Source organism: Triplophysa dalaica, chromosome 6 (assembly GCF_015846415.1).
Source record: "Triplophysa dalaica isolate WHDGS20190420 chromosome 6, ASM1584641v1, whole genome shotgun sequence".
Taxonomy (NCBI): domain Eukaryota; kingdom Metazoa; phylum Chordata; class Actinopteri; order Cypriniformes; family Nemacheilidae; genus Triplophysa; species Triplophysa dalaica.
Window position 1 is genome coordinate 3,692,624 of NC_079547.1, and position 19,462 is coordinate 3,712,085.

At 37.7% G+C, this 19,462-nt stretch overlaps 1 protein-coding gene across 2 annotated transcripts in view; it reads right to left on the reverse strand.

The window, feature by feature from the left end:
* Positions 1–19,462, reverse strand: part of nbeal1 (neurobeachin-like 1) — a 47,865-nt gene that overhangs the window by 24,637 nt on the left and 3,766 nt on the right. Inside the window, exons 3-12 of one of the 2 annotated variants that reach the window (XM_056749897.1) lie at positions 12,242–12,333; positions 10,406–10,567; positions 7,791–7,872; positions 7,468–7,595; positions 5,488–5,570; positions 4,998–5,083; positions 4,425–4,761; positions 3,954–4,060; positions 1,983–2,066; positions 551–634 (exon numbers count right to left, since the gene is read on the reverse strand). In XM_056749897.1, coding sequence (XP_056605875.1) covers positions 551–634; positions 1,983–2,066; positions 3,954–4,060; positions 4,425–4,761; positions 4,998–5,083; positions 5,488–5,570; positions 7,468–7,595; positions 7,791–7,872; positions 10,406–10,567; positions 12,242–12,333 — 1,245 coding nt within the window. The remainder of the gene's footprint in view (positions 1–550; positions 635–1,982; positions 2,067–3,953; positions 4,061–4,424; positions 4,762–4,997; positions 5,084–5,487; positions 5,571–7,467; positions 7,596–7,790; positions 7,873–10,405; positions 10,568–12,241; positions 12,334–19,462) is intronic. The other variant, XM_056749898.1, reaches the window with a different exon arrangement.

Here is a 19,462-nt window from a genome sequence, read left to right on the forward strand (position 1 = left end):
TATAAGATTACTAAGAAAAGTCAAATGTTATAGCTTTTGTTTAAAGCAATAATATAAAAAATATAAAAATGAAATAATATATAAAATGATATCAAAGTTTCAATTATTCAATAATAAAAAAAGAAATAAAATAACGATAATCTTGGGTATACTGTTTTACAGTGCCCGTGTTACAGTGTAATTATACATTTACATACAGAGTAATACAAATTAACTACACGTTCTTACTTAATACTTAATTTTTATTCTCATTTGACTATATTTGCCTGAATAATGTAAGAAGTCTTTGACATCACTCAGCCAAACACAAATAAATAAAGATAAAGAATTGCCATCCAAGATCCTGCAGATTCGCAGAAGGAATGGTTGGATGTTGCCAACATTATCAGAACTCTATTTATATTTTATTTTAATAATATTTTGAAAGTACTTAATCCTTATAGAAGACTGAAACTCTGAAGCTCTAAAGAAGAATCTTATCCAACTCCAACTTTATTCGTAAATTAACTAGGAAAGTGGCGACTATAGGGATTCTTTGATTGTAATGCACCTTTGCAGCAGGAGACTTGAGGATCACTGTCGTGAGAGTTTTGATGGTCGCCACGGCGAGAGAGTCGAGCCTTCCTTGGAACACCTGATTGGAGGAAAAAAAATATTCACTCAACTGATACATCAAACGGCAGCGTGTGGCCTGTTCTATTCCTGCCGTTTGTCTGTTCCCGTTGCCATGCAAATTATGAATGAAAGGCCAGGATAAGGAGCTTTCTTTATCAAATAGACTTATGCTTACATTAACAGGCAGGAATAGAATCAGGTAATGTTTTGTGTGTAGAGTATCAGTATAAAATAGTTTGTATCAGCAGAGACTCTGGTTGTGACCAGGAATTTCAGATCACCTATTTTAAATGACTTATAAAATAATTATTAATGTTAAAGGAATAGTTCACTCCAAAAAGTCAATTCTGTGATCTTTTTCCCACCCTTTGGATGTTTAAATAGGACTGTCAAACTTACAAATAAAATAAAATGCAAAAACTCTAAAATAATAGTACTGTGCTATATGGGAAGACATGTTTGCTTGTGAATGCTTGTGAATGTTTTTCTTTTGAATTTCTGGGAAAACATGACAGACTTCCATATTTGTGTGAACTGTTCCTTTAAAAGTTTAGATCACCAGATTCAGGAACAGAAAATGATAAAGTAACTACTATAAACTCTCCCCACATCCACCACACCAAACACAGACGTATATAAATACAGAGAAAGTGTCTGCTCCACAGCCCAAAATACTATCTCAGTCCAGCCACGCCATGTCACGAGACTTACTGATAGCAAAATCACATGATCATATTTTAGCTATCCTGATTGGTACGTTTTTGACACTGAAAAACTAAAGCCCGGCTGGAGAGGGACAAACACAGAGCACCAAAAATGACATGAAATCTGGAAAACGCTTCTACAGCGTAGAACACATCGCTATTAACCGATAATCTCCATAACAACACAAAGCTGCTGATGTCACAGCATTCCGACCCCGTTACCATAACACCATAAGAGGAGTGAAGAGGGAAAGGAAGAGAACAAGCAAAATAATTTTTATGAAATGATTTCCATCATAATGTCAAGACCACTCCATTACAAGATCTCACATCCGTCGGTTTAATGCAGGAATGAGCTTTCATTTTTTCTAGGTTTAGAACTGCAATTTAACTACAATTTTTAAATGTAAAACATTTTTTTACAAATAAAGCTTTCAGGTTTTTCACAGGAAATTAGATTTAAAATCAACATTAAATAAATATCAAAAATATCCCTACAACCCCCGAAACTGTTACTGTTTTTTAACATTGATCAATTCTAAAATCTCTGTTTTTTATTCATTTAGATTACAATAACCCTACTCAGGTGAACTTGTACTGGAGTGGTCCTGTGGGTGACGGGGGCGTGGCTTGTGGAAGCAACAGGCAACAGGTGGGCGGTACCTGAATCTCACTCTCTCCTGTCAGTAACCTGTTGGTTAAATCTTTCTGGTCCTTGTCTGCAGCTGTGCACCTAGCGTTAACCAGCTGCCGGACGGAGAAGATCACAACGAGCACAGACGGTCAGGTGAGGGGAAAGTGCAAAGGGTTAAAGGTTAGAAGGTAAGAGGTCAAAGGTCATGACCCCTAAGTGTCGTCGCAAAAGGACAGACACATGCATGGACGGAGGCAATAGCAGTTAAGATACGGTGTACAAGCTGTATAGTGATAAATAAACAGGCAAAGTGAGAGAGATTTAACAGCAACATACTTTAGCTAAAGCACACGATCTGAGGCACGCACCGTACTGTTCGCAAAGGCAAAAAAACCAAACATAGGATTGTAAATATTGACAAAAGAAAAATATTGGCACGGCAAATGCTCCTGTGTGCATGAAGACACGAAGATAAAATGATATATGGGATTTTTTTGTTAAACAACGAAGTAATTGTTAAACCCTTCATTCATACAGGATCTACAATGCTCTTAAACACACTCCCACACGGATGTTTAGGTTAATCACCACATTGTGGCAGAGGGCTGAAGGTCATGAGCTTCATGTAAAAGCCGGTCAAAACAGTTGGATTTCGGAAGTGAAAATGCTTCTCAAAATCTACCTAAAACATATTGCAAATACAAAATACTACTAAAACTACAAAAAATATCTACTTACACCATTCATGTATACGACTTCCTTTCTTCAGTCAGTAATATTTTGAGCTTAAAAATATTCCATTTCGCGTCTAAAACGCGAGGCTCCTAGAAAAACGGGAGTGCTTCTGCAGAGTGTCTAAACTTAAAATAACGATACACGATACTTCTATCTTTGCGAAGTGAAAATTGTCATAGCTGTGTAAATGCAACTAAGGCTGCCGTTGAGGTGCATGCGTTTTTGTTTAAAATGATCCCAATTTATTTTTTTATTATTTTTGTTAGAACTGCAACCTTTTTAATGAGGTGTCGACATTTTGCAAAAATAACAATTTTGCAAAAATAACAAACAAAAAATATTTTATTTCTTTGATGTCTCATTTTTATAGCAACACTTAATGTGTATCTAAACCCCTTTGTATAATGTTAACAGTCCCAGTGAAATTAAATTATTATTATTATTTTCAGTGAAATATTACAGTGCTTATGGCAAATAGCGTATCAATGTGGATCATTCTCTTTTTAAAATTTATGTGCCCTCATAATCTTCAATTGAAATCTGAAAATGTACTTCCGTCCTGTAGTGACTATCCATCTTAAATGATGTATGTTACACCGCATGGGCGGAGCATCTGTTAACTCCTCCTCTTAAAAGGTCAGTCTGCTGTCAGTTCCATTTCAAACTGCATCAGCTATTTTTTATTGATCAAATCGCAGAAAAAAAACACAAGCTACGCCCACTATTTTTTCTCAATCGAAATTCCATATTACTCAGAAATGCGCCAAAATACGAAGTGAAAACGATCGCAACTTCCGGTTCACGGGGACTTTAAAAAAAGATGAATCTGTTTTTGTAGTCACTCGAAGAGTTGACGATTGGAGATTTTGATCGTCTTGTACGAATGAATTCATCAACTGTTAAAACAAAACATTAAAAAAGCAACAAGACCTTTATTAAGGGTTATCTGCACAAACACAAAGGCAAGGCCACAAGATGTATTGTTCCAACGGTTAGCTGGAAATTAACTCTTTTAGATGTTTCACTTCGCGACGTGTAAAACGGGTCCATTATGTGTGTATTCATATAATTTTGGGGTAAACCATTTTATTAATGCGAATAAGTTTTGCAATTCTCTTTGAACCAATTTACCAGATCTTACAGAAAAAGGCAAAGACTTTATTTTCGAACATTGTGGAAAAAACAGTTAAAGGCTGTTAACAAAAGAGGCTGTCTTCCAGAGCGCCGGAGCATCAGGAATGTTACTGGATGTAACTAGATCTCACCTTGCTGTTCTGCAGGAGTCGGGTCAGGTGCTCAAAGCAGTTACTGTTCAGGAAGATCGCCTGCAAAACCGGGCGGTCCTTGCACTCAAACATGTCCTGGATGGTTTCTATGAAAACAGATAATCACATTCAGTCCAGATCTGCGGTTTTTGAAATGCTATCATTTAATAACAATGAAATCTTGGATTAAGATTATAAATGAAATCGGATTAAGATTATAAAGACCTCTACTGTATATTATCACATTAAAAAAAATTTATGTAGGAAATAAATTCTATAAGAGACCCCAAGCACAAATGTTGTTTCAGAGATATGTCCAAATTATACATCCTTACGTGTCACATACAATAAGAATTGTGATTGGTTGCTTTACGTTACAAATCTGTCCTGTCTTAACAGAAGGTTCAAAACTTCATGACACTAGCCATTCCACAGCCAAAAAGTCACTCTGTAGAAACTTGAGACACTCACCAAGCATGTTCACCTGTAACGTCACAAAGCGGCTCTCCCAGTGCCGGGAGCGAGGAGGGGAGGGTCGACCTTTGACCTGCGCCGTGGCGGCAGGATCGGAGTTGAGCAGTTTAAAGTAACTCTCCAGCACGGAGCTGATCTCCACCTGCCTCTGATCAGAGCTGCTGGCCAGGAGACTGTGCACCACCTCTCTCAAACAGCCCAGCGTCAGCAGTGCTTTCCTATCCGGAGCCTCGCTGTCCCAGTCCTCTCCATCACCAGTCAGACACTCACCTCCACTCAAAACTCCCATCAGCACCTCCATCGTGGCCGGCGAGATGGCAAACAGAGCGTTACGCTGAGAAAAAAAGATTATAAATCTCCCGTTGGCAGTGTTACAAGATGACATCATTGTATTTATTGGCATTCTGAATTGTATTCGGCCATCTTGTGTCTTCAAGTGTTTCCTTACTGGATTTGTGATTGGATAGTAAAATAACTCCAATCATTTAACAGTCGTCTTATTTTATTAAACATCATAAATGCAAACTGTTCATTTGCTTGGATAGATTCCATCTGTGGATCTGAGCTCACCTGTCCACCTGCGACGATGGCTCCAAACAGGTGCAAAAGACAACATTTAAGACTGTCCTTCAGGTGCTCGCTCTCTTGGAAACACTCTAAAACACACACACAAGAAATCAGACACTAGTGGAATCTGTTCACATGCAGAGGAGAAACAGCAAATACAGGCCGAAATCATGTAACCTCCACAGTTAGCTTCATCTAATCTCACTTACACACTTTCATCAGATGTATGGCCACAGGCAAATTGAAGTGAAGTATTTAGATCATTCATTTACAGATACTGGCAGTGTGACAGAGACGGATCATGCCACTGGCTCTTACAAACACGATGATCAGATAAACCACAGGAACATGAAGGCTACCCTTATGTGCAATCGCTGAAGGTCGAATAATAGAAGCATTATCAAGAGATCTAATCCGTAAACAAACAAACAACACCGCCTACAGAATGAAACCGTCTTCAGAAAGAGATAGAGAGACGGAGAGGGAGACTTACGGTAAAAGAAGGGCACAAATTCTACTGTAAGCGGTGCTGCTTTGAATTTCTGTCTGCTTCTTTCTACAGTGCTGAGCTGTTGTCTGTAAGACCAAACAAAGAGATTCATTACTTAACACATCATGTAAATGTCACATCATACAGTCATGGATCATCAAACAGCAGTTATGCAGCATTAAAAACAGGCAAGATATTATGATGGTCTTTATTTAGCATTATACCATGGTCTGTTTGAATGCTTGATTATGAACGGTTTTTATTGCAGCTCATTGTTAATGAATGAAGACCTTCCGCAAGGAAAAGCTGTTTACTTTCGTTTTTAAAGTAAGAAATGACATTCAATTGTCACAAACAGGCAATTTGGTTTAATCATTTGTAAAAAATAGCAAATCAGAATCATGCATTCCAACAAGTCGTGTAATAAAACCGTTTATTGCACAGGTAGTTCCAGTCAGTTTAATCAATGTTTGAAGTTGACTGATGAAAATAACGGTCATTTTCACCTGTGTGATCAATAATTGCAATGTAAACATCAAAAACTGCTTTAGCTTGGCATATGACCATGGTATAAGCAGGATAATGCATGGCTAGTTTTGCGTAGGGTGGTTCTTGGCCTCCACGTCGTGCAGCCGTGGACTATCTCTTAATAATGTTTTTATGAAAATATGAATTATGGTAAAGGTACCACGACAAATATCACAAATACATTTTTACACTTAGTTAACTTAGTTTACTGAAAATAAATAGGCATTCAGCAGTAGTTTCAGACACGGCTTTTAAAAAATACAAAATACACTGCAAATACAAAAAATTATCTTAGTCCAAATCTTGTCATTTATAATAAAGATTCATCAAACCAGATTTTTGATCAAATGTGGATATCGCAATGAATAATCCCATAATGAATAATTGTTTATACTTCAAAAAGTTTTAGGTCAGTGCAGAAAGTGGTAAACTCAAATTAATTTTACGTAAATCATTATTAATATTCATATATTTCTTATAAATCATGAATTAATTTTCACAATTACTATACATAACATTATTTTTCTATAAGTTAATATCAATGCAGTCAGCATTTTTGTTTATTACCTTTATTGCATTTCTGTTTGAAGTTTGGAATTACTTCCTACAATTTTACTAGATACAATTTTTTTAATTCACTACAAAAACACTACAATATGGGCATTTATCTTTTCAGATTTGTGGCATTTCTGTCCTGAGCCGGGTTAAAACATTAACACAGAAGTAACATTAACTGCCCTCAAATAACCTCTCAAGCGCACAAACACGCGCACATTAAATAGATAGAAAATCTCTTTTCAGAACTTGCAGAACCAGTCAACATGTTTACAGGTCAAACACAGCTGTGTGTCTCACTGTATGTTAACAGAATATGAGTCCATTCAGGTCAGATTACTGAACAACTGCAAACTATATATGGTTGTGTGTTTTGAGTTTGATTATATACCATGACACGAAACACAAATCCACATGCACATCCTTTAAGCAGCCTGAGATCTCTTCAAGCAGACAACATGAAACAAGTTCCCAATGCATTAAAATTTTACTTATAATGATTAAAAAGTTAAGAATTGCAGCTTAAAAAAAATCATACATTTTTATTTAATAAACTAAACCAGTTTAATCTGTGGATTATCAAATTTGGAATGAACTCTTCGGAGCACCCGCAGAGAAACAGTCAATAATGCGTTTGCACAGAGATTAAGGCCATTCTGCAGCGCTGTGTGTTTTACCCTCATCAATCCCTCAAGAACGACTGGTATGTAATGCCTCACACGCATGTGATATAAACATGCAATGCATTTTTTGTCACCGATAGAAAAAATCTTGCCATCACAGGACTGCAGATAAACAAAACGGTGAAAGTTGACGTAAGAGCATCTTGTGCTAAAAGAGAAGATGCTGGCAGTGTATCAGAGGCTCAGCTGTGAGATTTGCATTGGTGCCATGTCTCACCCATGAATGCGATGCCTCCAGTTGTGATAGGGATCGTACAGACTCTCGCAGAAGGCCAAAGCGTGACGAACAAACTCCTCGGCTTGCGTCTGGTCAACAAGCTCTTTCTCTTTAGTCTTACTCTTCAGCTAAAGACAGAAGGAGATGTTCATTTAAATGATTTGGCATGGATTTACTGCATACAGTTGAGACACAAATACTGGCAATACAAATCCAGTTATTTAGTATGTCAGTATGGCACGATATGTTTCACATGAAACTTATATAAAAGCAAACTTATATATTAAAATAAAAGAAAGGGAAAAAGGAAAGAAATAGCAGACCTGTTGGATGTAGAGCGTAGTCATGGTGACGATGTGGTTGATGTAGGAACAGGCAGCGATTTCCTCCACGTTTGACAGGTTCCTGCCAGACACATTACACCGCTGTCAGTCTAGTGTGTGTGTTTTGGCAAGACTGGACTGACTGCCGTGTGACAGCATTAGTTCTAGCTGTCAGAGATCCAGTGCCACCGATATGATAATAACTCACACGCTGATGCTAAGTGCGTGTGTATGTGTAAATAAATCATGTCCGCATTTAACTGCAAACAGATTTCAAGTGATAAATAATATTGCTATTATAAATAAATATTATTTATGATTACAAAAGGACAGTTAGCCATGCTTTCTAAATAAATCCAGAATGTCTTTAAACAGAAATAAGTTTAAAAATAAAAGAAAACATATCTTAAGTCCACACAAAGATACCAAAACATTTGAGTGTGTGTTTGGTGGGCAGCAGCTGTCTGATGAGCTAACACTCAGAGAACTCTTAAAGGATCTTTTGAAAGTGGAAACCTCTCTCAAACCCTCGACAGCAGCTGCACACAGAACTCATGAAACATTGAGCAGTGATACAGTGTCTGGTTTCTACTGTTACGGAGAGAAAAATCGACTTCAAATTTCCATAACTGGCGAGATCAAAGCTAAACACTTGATAGCTATCATAATGCCCCAGCCGTGACCTTCTCCACAAACCATATTCTGTCCTGTACACTGCTAACCTGAACTAACTAATGTACAAAAGAACTAATGAAATAGTTCATCTAAAAATTCTGTCATTACTTACTCGACCTTTTGTAATTTTAAACCTGTGTGACTTTCTTTCTTCTGCAAACCTTTTTTCAAAAAGAAAATGTTTGGAGGAATGCTGTTAACCAAAAACCGTTGGTGCCCATTGACTTCTATTGTGTGGACACAAAATCAATGCAAGTCAACGGCGACCACGGTTTTGTGTTCCCATCACTTTTGTGTTCTGCAGAAGAAAGAAAGCCATACAGGTTTAAAATGACAAAGTGGGGGGTCAATTTTTGGGTAGAACTATCCCTTAACTAACAGTAGCATGACTGTAGAACAGAACTGTTTTAGCTGTTGTGTAACGTGACTTTTCTGTACGAGTGTGCGAACTGATGAAACGGTCAAACACAATCTCATTCTAAACACAGAGGCTGTCTTTGAATGTCTCAGAATTAAAGTCATTCTCATCGGTCCTCCAATCGGATCAAATCAATTGACTTAAGGAAATGAATGTCTTTTTATTTGAATCAACCATCAGTGTCCAGAAAAAAAACAAATCTGGTATTGCATGTCTGATAATGTATAGACCACTTTGACAGATGTAAACAAAGCTGGTCCAACGCCGGTCCGGAACAGCTTCCTGTTTCAGTTTTTTAATGCTCCACAAAATTTTAAATCAAAATCAAAATGTTGAACGAATATTTTTAAGATTTAACTATAGACAGTTTCAAAGCAACAATATAAACAAACGTTACTGCACATGCACGTGTTGCATACTATACAAATCATCTTGCGACGTGGTGTATACAAAATATTTGTATATGTACATACCTCTACTATTCAGTGAAAAACTGCTGATCATCTGTATTATATGTCAAATTTCAAGTTTAAAGTCATCATTCGAATTAACCATTCTAATGTTCTTTAGCCTGATAAATACAGATGAGACAGAAGATTACTCAATAACAATAATATATTATAAATAATAGTTTTATATTAAATTAATATTAATATTAATTAAACTAATATTTTATTGAATATTATTTTGTTAAAAACGTCCAAACAGCTCCTGATTCTTCGCGGTGGTCTTACGGAAGGTTTGGGCAACATAACATTATGTTGTTGCTGCTAAAGTCTAGCTAAACTTACTTTAGTAATACATTAGTTTACTATAGTATTTGTAGTAAAACATATTTACAACAAATCTCCTGTTATATACTTTTTTATTGGACGCATGTGCCTGGACTGCAGTAAACTTCGGTCTGTCTTTGTTGATTGGTCTGGCTTATGTCTAATAATCTTTATTATTAGTTTTAAAAAAGTAACTTGGCTCTGTATACTGTGGTAGGCTTTGTGAGACCAGTTGTATTACACTTATGGTTTTTGCTGTCCTTATGTTGTTCCAATTGCTTCTGCTTAATGGCTAAATGTAAATATTTAATTTATGTTAATATGAATTTATATTATTACTTTGTGGTATATAAATTGTATTAAATAATCAATTTGTTGAAATAGGTGTATGTTAACTTTATTAAATAAACAATTTATGAATGGGTCCTGTGGTTTTGTTGCATTTAAAGAAACCATATGGGGCATCTAGCGGTTGAGTTTGGAATCAAAGTCTAAATTGAAATATTGGAGAGGCAAGTTTAGCGAGGTGAGGTATCTTATCGTTTTCTTTTTTGCTTGTTATCAGAAATAATCTACAGGCACTCTATTACTTGCGAATGTGTACCGGAAGTTAAGGGCAGTCCACGAAGTCGCGCATGCACAGTGACGTTTGTTTATGTTGTTGCTTTAAACTGTATCTTGAATGGTTTGAAGCAGACAGCTCCATGTCTCTCAACAGACGAGTGATGCGGGGACAAGTGATATCTGACCTGCAAATGACGATGAGAAACTTGAGCAGCAGTAGTGCAAGCGTCTGCTGCTCGGCCTCCAGGCCCTCGGATGCTTTCTGCACACACTGCAGCAGCTGCAGACGCAAGACCTGCAGGATGTTATCAGGCAGCAGTGACAAGACAGGGGGCGTGTCCTCCAACCTGCAATGCACGTGATACACAGTCACATACAATAAAGCGTATATATACACAACACATATCAGTCTCAACATGAAAAGAACGTTATACACAAATAAATAAAGTAGTTTACACACTGAAAGCACTCCTGTTATTGAAAAAAGGAGTTCCTACTTCTGTGAGGTATCTTCATGCTCAAAGGGGTCATATAATAAAACACAATTGAAAGCGTCCTAGCTTTTAATTTCAACTATTAAGGGGTTGACATTACAGATCGCCAGACATGACAGAACTCCCGTGACTAAAAATAGCACAAGGCAAACAAGGTTTGCTCTCACGTGTTGTAACTGAAAGGCATGTGAGATCAAAAATCCAGATTGAAGAGCGAGATTGAAGTGGAAGAGCAGATGTTCAATCACAAATCTATCACATGGCTTCTGTGGGATAAAGCTTCTAGTGTTCATCAAACTTTATATACATATCTATCCTTATTCCACAGATCACAGGGGAAACTATTTATCCGAGTTAAAAGGCAATTCTAGACTGAACAGTAGCAGGTTGAACAGTACAGTGTGTTTTTCTCAGCACCAAAAAGCGAGTGAGTATTGTGTTGGTCTTATTGGATGTGAGGACCCGTCTGGCGTCTGGGACTGGAATGAATGTGTTTTGTGTGTGAAAACGGCACAGCTGTGAAGAGAAAGAGCAAAGCTGGATCTCTCTCTCTCTCTCTCTGTATTCCCTGCTCTCCTCTCACACTACATTACGTAATATCATCTGACACACTAAGCACTTCATGATCACATGACTACAGCTGGGAGAGAGAGAGTGATTTTCTCAGGCAACACACTTCATCACAGCCACATAAATCCTTCAGCGTGCACACACGTTCAGATTCTCTCTCTGTATTTCCTTCGTGACCTACGCAGCGGGACATTAACTACAGCTCATGTCACATAGACACACAAATGCACACAATTTGTGGATATAATATTTGGTCTGTGTTTGTCTCAATCTTGATTTAAGTACGCAGTAAGTCTTTGCAATGTGTTGACCTCTTAACAATGCTGGTCCAGAAGCACTTCCTGTTCTCATTACACAAACCTTTGAACAAAATACAACCAACATAATATTCATAACCAATTTAAAATGTTAAACAAATATCTTTGAGATTTTATTACATACGTTTAATAATTATATAAAAAAAAGTAGTGAAAAATAAAACAGGAAGTGCTTCTAGATAAGTGGTCTAGAAACATTTATTTAGTTTCTGGTTTTCACATTTGGAGGGGATAACTAATTAACTGCATTAAATGGTTTTTAATATTTTCAGCAGGATATTGACACAGGGAACGATGCTTGGCATGGCAGACCATTACTTCCTGTTTAAGTGGGCATGTCTCCCTCTCTGAATGGGCGGACCTTGAATAAGATGAAGGGTTGTCATAAGAATAATGAAAATCTGAACAAGGGGCCTCAAAAAACTTCGAAGTGGGGCTCAAGATGTCTTCCGGGGGGGGGGGCTCAAGATGACTTCTGGGGGGGGGGCTCAAGATGACTTCCGGGGGGGCTCAAGATGCTTGATATCTAGCTATACTAAACTTTGAACTATTTCATTGGGTAAAAAATTGTGAGCTTTCAAATATTGTTGAATATCGCTTTCATACATGTTCACCTGCACATCAAGTTTTTAGGCTTTACCTGGTGGCCGGTTTCTCGAAGTCCACATCCAGACATCTCTCATAGGATCCAATGAAGACCTCCAGCCAGAGCTTCAGATAGTCTGGATCCTTCTACAGGTTTTAGAAAACAAATACAAAGAAAGCGAAAAACATTAACCATGGAGAGAATTATTCACCGTGATGTCATCTATTGATAGGCATGATTCACTTATCTAAGGTGTGTTGACATGTTTGAGACGAGTAGGCTGACTGTGTCAGATAATAACAATTACATGACACCTGACAAACAGGCAGGTCCGCATACCGACAGGAACTGCGAGACATTCCAGCATACCAGAAAAGGTGATCTTGTCCGAGAAAGAAATGCTAACAAGCAAACCCTTTCACCGGTATTATAATGCTCGAAATTCCAGAAACATTCCTGAATTAAACATCCAACTCTGTTGAGTCAGCGTGTGAGTGTGGGTTCTGCATGCGTGTGTGTTAATGAAGACGGAACGCTTGTTGCGTGTGACATGCGACGTGGCTAGAGACCAACCCGACTGAAAGCGACCATTTGTGTGGTCAATGTTAAAGCTGTGTTACTGGAACGCCACGGATAAAAAAAACTTGAGCAGGAAATCGTGCTTAAAAATTCCTCTCGATGAGATCATTGGTGCACAGTTAGCGTATCCACATCCAAAAACAACTTGTGATAAACTGACCATCGGGACATGCGAATGAGAACCACACAATGCCAAAATGCGCTTTCGTTTTCGACTTTCGACCAATCACAAAAGAGCACATTAAACATAACTTGTGTCTTTGTGTTTGGGTGCAAATGAAAAGCCCCATTCATACAGCAACACACAAATGTCTACTGAGGTCTGGATTTGGCCGGAGAGGGCACACCCTGTTTATTTAGAGCTCAGAACGGGCACCGCCTCGCCCTGATGCCCTCGCCAGCTGTGAGGTGATTTAAACCAGTCAAACTTTTATCAACTCATGCCTCAAAGCTCACAAAACCATCAGGGCTGATTTCTAAAGAGACGAACAATGACCTCAAGTAGATATTTTCTTCATTCTGTACTGCACGCCCGAGCCCGGGGAATCCATTTTTCTCTCCAGCATGCTTGGATGAGTATTGCATGATCATACAGTGACCTGACTTGACTGACTAGACAGTGTCATGCTAAACCCGTGTAGTGAATAATCACTTTGACTTTGCTTGTCAGGATGAAATATAATTTGAGATTTGAAAGCTATGCAATTGGGAAGCACCAACAGAAAACATTTAAAATATGGGGGGGAAAGAATCACGTTAATAATAATAGCTCAACATATTTTCAAATGTGGTTTAAACCGGGTGACAGCCGGCTTTCGCAGGTCCTGCCGTGTGTTTAATACGTCTAAAACATGTTTGTGGTTCAGATGTCAAACATTATAATCCCTCACACCATGAAGTCAAGCTCCCATGCGGGCCGGATAGGCACTGTTGCCATGGTGATGAGAGGAGTATTTGTACGATATCGCATGCCTGCCAAGTGACTACACTTTTCAATCTTCGCATTAACACATTTTTCGGTCTCTCTGTATTTACACCCCATGAGCCACCATCGCGGGTTTCTTAATTTCCTTTCGTCCTCATCGTTAGCTTGCGCATATGCATTTATTCCGTACGCGTATATGACCTTCCATCCAACCTGGGCGAGAAAACCTTTAGGGCAGAGAAATGAAAACAAATCACTTGAAACCAAGCAAGATTTATGCAGCTAGCAGTGTCATGGTCTACAGCAGGTTTTTTAACTGGACCCCCAGGGGGCCACCAGAAGATTGTAGGGGTCTCATGAAAATCTCAGAGAAATAAAAAGACAAAGCAAAAACTTTTAAAATGTACTGAGCCTTATTACAGTTTTATTTAGATGTGTTTATATTTATCCCATGTTTATCTCGTCTTTCTAGCTACATGAGTACTTTTCAGAATTGTTCATTTTTTATCTTTATAGTGAGTTTTTCTCCCTATGGTTTAACTTTTCCACTCACGGGGCTTTGTACACTTATAGTATCTTGCTACAGTAGAAATAAATTGGATTTTTTTTTCTGTTCAGATTTATACATCCAACGTTACTCTTACTTTATCCGATTATGTTGCCTTTACAATATCACACTTATTTATTTGAACAGTTCAAATGTTTCTTTATACAAAAAAAATATGAAGATGAATATCTATTTTAGGAATGGGGTATTCACAAAAAAACATCCTATTTGGGGGTCCCACGCAGCATAAAGTTTGAAAACATATTTTCCTTACAATGACAGTCAATAGGGTCCAAAATTAGAATCATGAAATCTTATTGGTTCTTGTGTCAATACACATGGTCAATGAGGTAAATGGTATTAAAGGGGTCATATGACACGGTTAAAACGAATATCATCGACCGACCCAGGTGTGCTATGATTGGCCATTTAACCAGTGCCTAGTGATTGGTCGAATACTGCAAAAGTGTGATGGAAATCAGAGCCATTGAGAGAGATATTCGCGTCTTCTTCGTTGACTTTTGTTGTTTGATGAGCATTAAAACAGATATATTTATTATGCTGCTGTCCCTTGGAGCTAGCATGCTTTTTGTTTCCCCACTGTTTTCGTTTACAGCAAACTATAATGGATTTATCGATGTGATATAGAGCCTATTCGCTAAATAATAACATAATTTAAATTGGTTCAACTTACATCAGGAATAGACTTTGAATTTGAGCTTGCGCATACAGAATGTATGCATCCTGTGAGCTATCCTCGAGGTGACGCTGCTTGTCCGGTGTGCCATTTCGTTAACTTACATGCCACTTTGTTTGTTGGCGTTGCACTGAAAGCCCAACAGCCTTGATTATGAATGTACATGTAAGTTTCGCTGATTGGTCTCTCTGTCATAGTTAATCTAGTGTGTGTCGTGGCCTCTGTGTATCTGATAAGCACGGCTCTTTAAGCTGGTGCACCGCTGGTGTAATGTTTTCTTTTTGTGCAAATTGTAATGTTTCTGTTAAGTGCAACTGAAACATGCGGTGTAACAGAGTCTTTACCATTAATTAACCGTGACGGTTTTAAGCGCGGTTAATAGTGAACCTCTGTTATCACTGCATTCCCACTAATACATGCTTGGGGAACTTATAACACAGAAAAACATGTTTTTGGGCCATATGACCCCTTTAACGTGTCGCCATAGAGCTCTGCATATCGTGGGTGACTGCGGGAAGGGAAAAGTGAACTATTCCTTTAAGGTCAAAAATATTTCCCTTATAGGCTTCAGAAGGTTTGGGGTTGTCTGATACATAATCATGAAATCCTAGAGCTTTACTACATCCTGCTAAATGCTTTTGTTCATTCAAGGGATACACCTGAATGAAACTGATCATGAACGCATTCCTCACAGTATTTCTATCTGAAAGAAACAAACCCAAAAAAGTATGACTTTCCCTGTGCTTTCTAAAGCAGGTCTATTTGATGAGTACTACATGCGTGTATAAGTAGTGTAGAGCCCTTAAAAGCCTTCTAAACCCACCACTTTAGTATGAGCCCGGATAAGTATAGGCATAAACTGGGTCAAAGGTCACCGCACAAGCAGCTTCATCCCATTCACAAAACAACAGTTGTGGTGTCACTGCAGATGAATGTGTGTACATTGAGTCTATCATCTACACAGATGAGGCGTTTGTGTGTTTATGGGGCCACAACTGTAACCAGGAAACACGCAGCTGAGCTTTTGTTTAACAGCTGGCCCAAACAGATCATATAAAAGGAAAACATTGTTAACGCCTCGTTCGGTCTGTCCATCCTATAATTGTTTTCACATTTCCCCAACAGCTCTCATTTATTCACACTAGAGCCCTGCATTTCAGCCCGACTTTTTTATGCCCCTAGGGCCGGGCTTCGGACCAATTATCACGTCATAGCTTACACGCGGATCGGGGCACGGGTCTGTTTTAGAAAAATACGTTGTATGCATAAAATTCATTTTATGACCTATCACAGCACCCATAACGTACTTCACGCAGTCATCGATGCGTGATGTACGCACATAAGTTCCAGTCATAGACAACATTCAGTACATTTGCAATGGAGAACATAAAGAGGAAAATTGCCAATGCCATTTCTGTGGTGAAGTTGTGATTTTTCTGGTATTATATTATATTTATTTACATTTACATTTAGGCATTTGGCAGACGCTTTTATCCAAAGCGAATAACATTGCTTCATCCTATACATTTTACATAGGTATTTGCAATCCCCTGGGATCGAACCCACAACCTTGCGTTGCTAGCGCAATGCTCTTACCACTGAGCAGTCTGCCCTTCGCTCTACTTTTGTTAGAAATGCCTTTGTTCTGAGATGGTGATAATAAACTTTTAATCTAACATTGTGATAAAAGCTACTGTTGTGCGTTTAATATCAGTGGATTTTATTGTAGACTAGTCAATGTCGATGTGATATTATACACTCTAAAAAATGCTGGGTTATTTGTTTAACCCAACAGCTGGGTTGAGCCTGTTGGGTCATTTTGTTGGGTTATTTTCTTAGTGTTGGGTCATTTTTTGAGTAACCCAAACGCTGGGTTACCAGTCGGGTCCAATTGAGTGACAGTTGAGAGATTAAACCCCTCCCACTCCTCTACGCATCAGACAAACTTTACCTTCGCGGGCATTTTGATCCACTTCATCTCGGAAAGCTGTTATTCGGAGAATAAAAGGTATGTTTACGAGTTTTTAATGTATAAAACTATTACTGTAAAAAAAATGCAAAAGTATGCAAAATTTGGCTGTTCGCATTAGGTTTGAAAGTAACGTTACAATCTAGCTTCGTTAGCTTTGTATAGCTAGTCTGTAACGTTATGCCCACGTTGTTCTAATTTACAGCTTTTTAATCATTTAAACTTCATTTTTGGTGAACATTTCCTCTGAAATGTGTGACTTGTGTGAGTCAGTAACTTACGCATCTTGATATTAGTTTAAGGTCGACACGAGAGCGTCGTGCCAAAAGCAAACATCCAGCTCATTTTTATAAATACCGCTAATGTTCGGTGACGGAACTTAGATTTAAGAGTCTTTTAGACGAGAATGTAGTTGTTAAGAACTCAAATACGTGATTTATATATAAACATAACGCCTCTTTGAGATTTTGTTAAGACGCTGTCGGAGGTGTGAGCTTCAGGCTGTCAGCGGTCGTGGCTCCGTGGAGAGCAGCTCTATCTCGGCCATTGCCTCGGGAGTAGCCGCTCTTATAACGTTAGTGGTTAACCGTGAAATAAAATTAATTTTGGGTATATGAGACGAACAATTGATGCTCTTTTTAGACTTCTACTTATTCCCGAGTGTGTCGAATTAGTGAAGGGTTGTTTTAACGTATATAATATTATTTTTTTAAGACTGTATTTCACTTTCTGTACTATATCCCACTCTTCTTCCCCCCCCCCACTGACAGGTTGCAGAATAACAGCTAATATTAATGGATCATCATTCTATTCAAGAGAATGTCAACTGGAACTTGGATGTTTTCATAACAGGCTTAAAGGTAAACATTATTTAGGTAAAATGTTAATGTACTTCTTTATATGTTTATTATAATCCATTGTGCTCTGGTTAGGCCAGTTTCCTTACATTCTTCTCTTGTCTCTTTTCTTGTCTCTTTATAGATGAACAAATTGATAAAGAAACCCTCCTGCTGGACATCCACTTCCAAAAGTGCACACCACACTGTTTTCTACAAACTCCCAGGAAAAGAATCCTCTTTAGTAAGACTGCTCCGTGGATATTTTAGGTTAAGCAGTGCTGAAACCGAAAGAACTAACACTATTGAAAATGTTTTGTGAGTTTATATGAAGAGGAAAGTTACGGTGTCCCTTTTTCACATCCATAATGCTTGTTTATTTCTTTTTTTATAGAAAACTTGTGCATAGATTTATATTTTATCATATAAATGCGGTTCTATCAACAAGGGTTTAGTAAAATACTTTTTATAGTGTTTTGAAGTGTTAAGTTGTCTAACTATTTATATTTACTTGTGCCACTTTAATAACCTTGTTAAATGTATATGTTAAAATCTAAACTAATGTAATTTATTGAAGTTAATTTTCTTTAAATATGTATAAACATACATTTCATCAAAGTGTTTTATATGCCATTTTATTGTTCATTGAGCATAACATATTGCATGTTTTTATGAATTCCTTTTGTCTTGCATTTTGATCCTTAATAAAACTTTTGATTCTTACTGATGCCTCGAGTATTCCTCTGTGATTTTGTTATTATTATTTTTAAACATTTCGGGTTTGTTTTAAACCATCAATGTAATTTTTAAGCAAAAGTTGATTTAAATAAAACAACCCAGCATGTTGGGTCAAAGATTTAACCCAACTGGCTGGGTTAAAATAACCCAACGCTGGGTTTGTCCATATTTGACCCAACGTTGGGTTACCAAAATAACCCAAATTGGGTTGTTTTGACCCAGCCTTTTTTTAGAGTGTATGTAGGCAAAATTGATCAAACGTGTTAAACTTGTTGCCACAAAAAACACTCCAAACTTTTTCTAAATTAACTTTGTAAACAAAATAAAACGAAATATAATCACACTTCCGTTTGATACAAAATCTGCGAAAATTTTAATGACTGTAACAGTAGTATAAGCTGTGTTGGTGCGGAGCGAAAAAAGACGGGCTTCGGGTCAGATTTGTGCCAAACATTTTGTTAAGATACCACAACCCATGCTTCTCAGGCCATGGACGGCTGGGGCATAGATTTGAGGCCCGTGCAGGGCTATAACTCACGCAACTGCCAGCTAGACATGTGCCCAGCTGGCATTCATGTCATTTAGGCAGCAAAGATGGTCAGTTTTTCCATATTTAAAAGACATTTTTAGAAAAACGCCACCGTGGATCATTGAGATTCTAGCCACATTTAATGAATCATTGTTTTTATAAAGATATCAGATATCTGCCCCCACCAGAAAAAAAATGGTATTTAATTCCCCTTTTTTCTAAACGTGAAATTTAAATGATTGAATGAACCGTCCAGCAGTTTTATGATACCTTTAATAATGCAGGATTTTGAGGTGAGGAACGTTTTTTTTGAGAAAAAAAAAAAAGAGCGAAATGAATAAAAATTCTGTCATGATTTATTCACCTTCTTGTTATTCCAAGTCTGTATGAGTTTTTTTCTTTCTTCATCAAAACACAGAAGAAGATATTTTGAAGAAAGTTACCCATTCACCTCT